Source organism: Metopolophium dirhodum, chromosome 5, assembly GCF_019925205.1.
Source record: "Metopolophium dirhodum isolate CAU chromosome 5, ASM1992520v1, whole genome shotgun sequence".
Taxonomy (NCBI): Eukaryota; Metazoa; Arthropoda; class Insecta; order Hemiptera; family Aphididae; genus Metopolophium; species Metopolophium dirhodum.
In genome coordinates this window covers 20,683,840-20,692,118 of record NC_083564.1, presented here as the reverse complement: position 1 = coordinate 20,692,118, position 8,279 = coordinate 20,683,840, and the positions used below count along the sequence as shown (strand labels likewise).

At 28.4% G+C, this 8,279-nt stretch overlaps 1 protein-coding gene across 1 annotated transcript; it reads left to right on the top strand.

Annotated features, from left to right (window-relative positions):
- On the top strand, positions 1-5,468 carry LOC132945116 (translation initiation factor eIF-2B subunit gamma). Its single transcript, XM_061014764.1, has 8 exons — positions 1-598; positions 1,416-1,570; positions 1,660-1,828; positions 2,360-2,555; positions 2,637-2,931; positions 2,992-3,218; positions 4,502-4,605; positions 5,218-5,468. The coding sequence occupies exons 1-8, from the start codon at positions 439-441 to the stop codon at positions 5,268-5,270; spliced, it is 1,359 nt and encodes a 452-aa protein (XP_060870747.1). The 5' UTR covers positions 1-438; the 3' UTR covers positions 5,271-5,468.
- The last annotated feature ends 2,811 nt before the right edge of the window (positions 5,469-8,279 follow it).

Sequence of the window (8,279 nt, the reverse complement as noted above, 5' to 3'; positions counted from 1 at the left end):
CTTCCCTCGCCTCGCTTGAACGACCGTTCGGAAAACCTATCGTATATTATCCACTTTCCAGTCCCGTGGCCGCACTGGCCGCTGCCAAAGTGATTGAATGGACACTGACGGCAGGCTGGAACGGAACCGTTGTCCAGTCGTCAGCTGCAGCTGCCGCGACGGCGCTCTCTTCCGCTGGAGCGTCGCGTACTCGCGTCGTCGTCCTCTTTGCGGCTGATAACGGTTATCTCGGTGGTGCCATTATCACACGACATACAATCTCGGTTTGTTGTTCTAACTTCTAATCGCCAGAGTGGCCCGTCGCGTCTTACGACTTTACCATATCGGATTTTGTAACTTCATCTCCATCGATTCGTGAGCTTGTGAAGACACTAACCCGTGACTAACCTTTGACCGTATAATAGTTTCGAACCCTTTCTTCGACAACAGCCATTCGCCATGCAAAATTGGTTAGAATTCCAAGCAGTTGTCATGGCCGCCGGCAAAGGGTCCCGGATACCCGAGATGACGGCCACGAAACCAAAGTGTCTGCTGCCAGTCGGAAATAAGCCAATGATATACTATCCGCTTAAGCTGCTAGAGAACGCTGGGTTCAGAGGTGAGTAGATAGGTAGTGTTATAGCCCATTGGTATTTGGTACCCAACGCTTGTTTACATTGACTAAACCTACCTACCCATTTATAAAAAAGGATACCGTTTTACTACCACATATTATTGTAACCTACATATGTTCAATGAGACATTAAGATTTTAACATAACGTTAATTGACTTTATCACTTTAAGAGGACGCCACAACCGCATGTGTGAAACTTGATGGCAAGAATATTATTAGTGTTTATACATTGGTTTTGTACAATTATTCTATTTTTAAATGAGTTAAAAGCCTTTTTAATTTACACTGTATTATATGCCTACCCATAACTTCCTAAAAAATTAAAATATAAACACAGATAATGTTCTTACCATCAAGTTTCATAATAGGTTGATTCACTCTAATTTTTAAACTAACTTAGCTAAACGTGATCTGTTAAACGTAAATTTTCTATTGTTCTATGGTTACGCATTTGTAAGACGGAAACAACACATATGGGTGTGGCGTCCTCTTAAGAGTGATAATATAATAATTGTCACATTTTATTAAAAATCATAACCAATTTAAAGAAAATACTAGTTAAATCCAGACATAAAGGATTTGTTATCATAGTTGTCGGGTCTTTAATAAAGACCCGACTTTCGGGGATATAGCCACAGCGAATAATAATATACCTACTAATTCGATCATTTAAGTTGATAAATTAATAACATTTAGTGAGAAATCTATCTTTATCTTCGTACAGGTAGGTAGGTATTCAATGATAAAATAATCTCCTTAATCTTATGTTTTTTTTTCTAAAATGTCACATTTTTGTTTTAGATACAAAAATAATAGTAACAGATAACTATGCTAGTGATATACAAGAAGAAGTAGATCACCTTGGTTTTCAAATGAATTTGAGTTTTGTTCCAATTCCATCTGATGAAGATTGGGGTACAGCTGATTCTCTCCGACATATCTCTGATTATATCCTAGTAATTTATTATTAATAAGTAAATTAGTAAATATATGTACCATATTATATCAGTTATTTACTGTATAATTTTTTTTTTTTATTTTTCAGACCGATGTCATCGTTCTTAGTTGTGATTTAATAACTGATGTTGATTTACACCAAGTCTTAAATATCTACAGAAATAATAATGCGTCCTTAGTATCTTTGTATTTTTCACCATCACAGGATGAACAATGTGTTTTTACTGTACCTGGCCTTAAATCAAAAAATAAGTTTGGTAAAGTCACATTTTGTAATAATAATATGTATCTGGTGTCGCTACACAATAACTACATTAACCATACCATTTTTGCAAATCTTTATATAATTATTAATTTATATTACATATTTCTTCAATGTTTTGGTACTTTTCTCATATTATTAATCTTTTAATAGCCAACCTACGATTTAATTTAAACATTTCAAAATTATGAAATGCGATTTATTTTAAATTTATATTAAAGACGATTTTTTTCAATATTATGAAATGTGTAATTATAATTAAATACTTTAAACTAAAATCAATATTATTATAGTTAAGTATTAACAAACCATTTGATTGATGTTACATCAAAATATTTAGAAAACAATTGAAATGAAAATATTAAAAATAATAATACAACTTTCAATTTCAAAAATTAAATAGTTAAAAAATGTAATAAACCAATTACAAGGAGAAATAATGCTATTAGACACAGTATTTACTGTATTTTTATTATTTTTCATGTAATATATTATCTAATTTTCAAATTAATATAAAATGTTATAGAAAAAGATATTATTGGATACGATTCAAAAACGTCTAGACTATTATTAATGGCTTCAGCTTCAGATTATGAAGAAACTATTCCAATTAGTAGTTCATTGCTAAACAAGTGTTCAAATTTGAAACTTTGCTCAAAATTATTAGATTCCCATATGTATATTATGAAACGTTGGCTAGTTAACTATCTTGTAAAAGATGTGTAAGTTAAATTATTTTTATTTATTTTACACTTATTATGTAGATATAATTGTTAATTTTTATTGTTTACTATTTATTTTAGTAATATTTCAACCCTTAAAGGAGAGCTACTTCCATTTGTAGTGAAAAAACAACTATCAAAACATTGTAAAAACATTGAACCAAATGAAAAGTGTATTGAAGATGAAGAAGATGAAAAACCTGATATATTTAACATATCAAAAGAATCTGATATTGAAACTAAAATTCGTTCAATGTCTTGTTTTGGTAATACAACTAACTTTGAAGAGATGATTAAATGTTATGCTTGTGTGATTGATTCGAATATTGGAATACGTGCAAACACTTTGTATGATTATTGTAGAGTCAATAAAATTGTAAGTAATAAGCAAAAATAATTTTACCAACATGTTGTATAATTTCTCATCTGTTTATAGATTCAGAAGTTAAACATGCATTTAGGGGAAGAAAAAGATAAAATTTCACCTGAAGCTGAAATTTTATCAAATCAATTTGATAAGGAGACTTGTTTTGTTGGACCTAATACCAAGATAATGGAGAAAACTTCCATTAAAAGTAGCACTATTGGTTCAAGATGTACAATTAATTCAAAAACTAGAATAACTGATTGTATTTTAATGAATGGTGTAACCATTGAAGAGAGGTAATTTATCCTCTCAACTATGTCAGATAGTGACCAAATATCTCCAGTGGCAGATAGTTTAGTAGTTTTTATGTACAGTGTTTACATAATATAAGATAGCTATAACTAGGGTCTTAGAGATTAATAATTTATTCTTACAATAAATATATAATATTATTTATTATTATTGTATCATTATACAATAATTTTGGAAATTTTACTTTTTATTTAGAAGATGTGGTACCCGCTTGTGTAGTCTCCATCTTACAAGTGTGTAACATAGCAATTTTTACTCTCAGCAGATTACATTTAGCTCTGTTAGTTTAAAAATTAAAGGGAATTGACGTCTTATAAAATGTAAAGGTAAGATTGTTATCTAGGCAATCTCAGGATTTTTATTATATTTTCATTTTAAAGCGATTTATAAGAATTGTATGATGTTCAAACAATTTACAAATTCAAAATACTCGCTTCAAAGTTAAAATATAATAAAAATCCCTTAAGATTGCCTAGATAATATTCTTACCTTTAAATTGTATAAGAAGTCAATTCACTCTAGTGTTTAAACTAACGGAGCTAAACGTAATATGCTGAGTGTAAAATTTGCTATGTTACGCACTTGTACGATGGAGACAACACATGCCGGTGCCACGTCCTCTTAATAGTCATTTACAATTATTTAAAATATTCATATTACATTAAATGTTTTATTCTTGTACTCCAAATTGAATCACATTTATTTTATATTAGTCCCTATTTAAAGTACATTTTTGCCATAAGTGACTGTTTGTAATATTCTGATATCATGTACACTATGTCTCATTTAACTCTTACCTAACCCATTTTATTTTAGCTTTGTCAGATTATACTCTTTGACAATTTGGTTGTCGTTAGCTTTTGTTTCCAACAATCATCTGCAAAACTGTTCCATCTTAATCTCATAAAATGCAAGCTAAGTCTGCTAGGAGGCAGTTGATGAAGTCCTTGCGAGACTGTAGTATTCGGTGCGCGTTGTTTGTACGTCTTGAAATACTCATAACTTCTATAAAATAAAAATATAATAAAAAGCCTATGAGATGCCCTAGATAATAATCTTACCTTTAAATTTAATAAGAGGTAATTTCACTCTAATTTAAGAAATTATTATGATTATATTATTATAATCATTATTGTGAACGTAAAATTTGCTATGTTACGCATTGGCCAGAAATAAAAAGCTAATAGTGCAATGACATTCTCTTAAGAAAAAAAATATACATTGATATTATAAAAATTTAAATTTTGAAAAATGTTGGAAATTTCAGATGTGTACTTCAAAATTGTATAGTATGTCATGATGCTGTAATCAGTGCTGGCTGTGAACTTAAAGACTGTTTGATAAGCGGTAGTTTTAAGGTCCCATCTGGAGGTAACTTAATTTACTCAATATATAATAAACAATAATAATTTATAATTGTATACTACCTACTTAACCTTTCATATAATAAGAACTACTCATTACATATAAGTTTAAGCGATTAATGATCATAATATTGATAAGTTTATCATATTGTATTATCTAGGGCTTGGATTTCAATGCATTTGCATGTTTTTTTAGAATGTCTTACACAATGCTTTCCAAGCTACATATTATTAAGTCATGTGTTTCAAATACTCCATGTTGTAATCACAACTATATTAGTGGATTTTATGTTTTTTGTGGTATTTTTGAAATTTTTTATACAATTTTGATTTATTTTTCCTATCATCTCTAAAAAAATTTTTTAATATAAACAGTACTACGTAATATTAATCATTTTCATTTTGAACTATATAACATGTAATTTGGTTTTAAATTAGACAAGGCTGAAATTTATCTTTATGTCACATCAACTAATAAATTAGTCGATTTAACCGCTTACAACTTTTATTGGAGTATTACAGTAAAAAACAGTAACACAGTAAAATACAAAGTTAATTTTTACTCAGTTTTTTACATTTATAATTTATAAATTAATTTACTATTATTATTTTGTTTTAGGAAAACATTATAATGAAGTACTCACGGCTATGGACAGGCTGATGGAAATTTAGAAATATATGGAGTAAATAATTTTGAAACAAGTTAAAATTTTAACACCGAACCCATATGTATACTATACATGTACTGTGTAGTGTGTAAGACGGAGACAACTCTTACGGCTTTGATATCCTCTTTAATCTCTATTTTATGATATTGTTATATGATATACATGTTTCTTTGCACAATATAAATATGTTTTGTAAACATTATATATATTTATTATATTATCTACTATCTACTATCTAGGATTTGTAATAAAAATAATAGAAATAATATAAAATTAAAAGATATCTTTAAACGTCCGACAAAAATGTTCAGTATTAATTGTGTATAAATATAAAATGGTTATCATATTACTTACCTATATGGCTATATTATTATGAATCTTAATTTTAATCAAATTGCACATGACAAAGTTATAGTATTCTGCTATATCAAGGCTTATATCAAGACTAAAAAACTGAAGGTACACACAATAATTCAAGCTCATTTAAAAAAAAATATTTACTTAAATTGATAAACACTCTTATCTATTTCCTGCTAATCATTTACAATATGTTATGAACCAAATTCTAAAATAATATTACTTTTATCATTGGTTCACTTTTAAGAAATGAATGAATACATGATATTTTAAAACAATTTGATATGCAAAACTGCAAAAGTATAATTTTAATGCGACAACAAAATAATCAATTTGTTTCATAACAGATATAAGCTCAGACAAAGTAGGTAATGCTAATTCAGTAAGACACATTTAAGCTATCTTCAGTATACATAGGTCACACTTAATAACTATACTTATTCTTATGAGCCTTGGGTGTAAATGTAATCCTATTACATGTTAAATCTATCAAAATCACCAGGTTTATTTATTTTTAGTTTATTACCTATTTTTTACTCTCACACTGTCATTTGCAAGCATTTTGGTACCTAACATATTAATCTATTATTTTTTTGCCACAATAAAATAGCAAAAGTTCTACTTGCATTCCATGCAATTAGACAACTTGTACAGTTGTACAAATGTTTACTGTTTAGTCCAAAGTTGTTTATTTGTTTGTTCACGTAAAAATAACTGATTGCGTACTTCATCATCTTGTCTTTGAGTAGGTCAATGTAAAGATTGAATTTTAATTAAATTATAAAGCGGTGTATAAAATATAATACAAATCTTATAATATATTACTATTAGAAATATGGTAGGCTGAACTAACTTTTAACATAAATTAGTTATGTAAGTATATTATGATTATTTTATTTTGTTATAATAAAATATAATCATCCGTAATTATATTACAGATGTATCATGTATATGGTCCAACTCAATTAACAATTTCACATGCAGTTAAAAAATTAATTCATATTCAGTACCTATGAAATGTGAATATTTTAGTTTTTTTTAACTGGAGTCTAGATAATTATATCATTAATTTAAAATGAGATCATTATTTTTGTAGAGAATGTATTATACTTTTTACTCTGATACATTTTAGTACTATACGGCTATATACAAACTTAATTAGATGACAATACATTTATGTTAAATGTGTGCTTAAGAGTTAAGACATCTTGCAATTAAAACACTAATTGCGTTTGAATAACTATGTAATTATGTTGTTTATGCATTAAATTATTGTAGACATTTACTTTTCTATTGTGTGTAAAATTAAAATGTGATTTAGTATTTTAACCATATTAAATTTGACATATAAATAGGTAGATTACGTTGCTACATTGGTAAATTTTTTTGGTATGATGCATTTGATGTTAGCTAGTTATATACAAAAATAATAGACATATTTAAGATTTGACTTCATGTGTATAAAATCAATATGGTCTCATTTTACGAATAGATCAAATAAAACCAGTGGCTAGGGTGGTAGGCCATCCATTCCAACATACGAATTTCCAGTGATACGAGAGATCTTGTAATACAAGATGTGGAATGGAACAGAGCGACGTATATTGGGAGAAGGTACTTTAAAACTAAGTTGAGATAAGTTTGAGATACCTATTTATTATAGGTACCTATAGCATATACATAGGCAAATATTTTGTTCTAAACAGATCTCTACACCCCTATCCAGGGCCGGTGCAAGGGCAGTGCAACCGGTGCCCCTGCACAGGGCCCCGCCGGAAGCTAAGCTCACTCCAGAAAAGCAAATCATCACTAATAAAATATTATAAATTATAATTTCATAAAAGATAATAATTTTCAAACTACAGTTGAAATAATAATTCTGTAACAACCGTACGGTTATAATATGTGTAATCTAACTTTAATTTAAAATATCATTTTATACATCAACAAAAATTTAAAAATTCTCAAATATTTTTAACAATATTTAGTATTTACGATACATTGAAGAGGATAAACAATGTAAATCGTAATTAGGTACTGAAGTACTTAAACAATAACGGTATAAAACTTAATTAATATGAAACCATAGGTGTGCGGCGTTCGCATAATTAAGTTTCAGTCCATTTCAATATAATAAATTAATAACCTAATATAGTATTCGATTACCCTACACCTAATTGGTATTTAACAAAGCCACTCGTAAACCTTTATGTTTATTTTTAGATTCTGATTTCTGAGTGAAGCTAAGTTTATTTTTTATCTATAGTCCATAAACACTATTTTCGGGTAGCAAACTTTGTCCAAAAGTTACGTTCGGTCACTCTATACTTCAATAATTTACAAATTGTCCCTTTGAAAATGTTTAAGTATAGAATTTAAAACAACACATAATATATCTACAGTGTAATTCTTAGTTTTAAAACTTCATAAATGTATAATACTATAATTTATTTATGTTGGTATAATTCAACAAAGTATTATTTTATCTAAACAATTTTGCACAGGGCCCCGCAATTTGTAGCGCCGCCGGCCCTGCCCCTATCAAACTAACTGTTACATGTATGTTACACAAACATATTTTATTTCAGTCTATATATAATGTAGTATAATAAGTGTAAGTTTCTCGTTATCATAATATTTTTAATAGCTACATGGA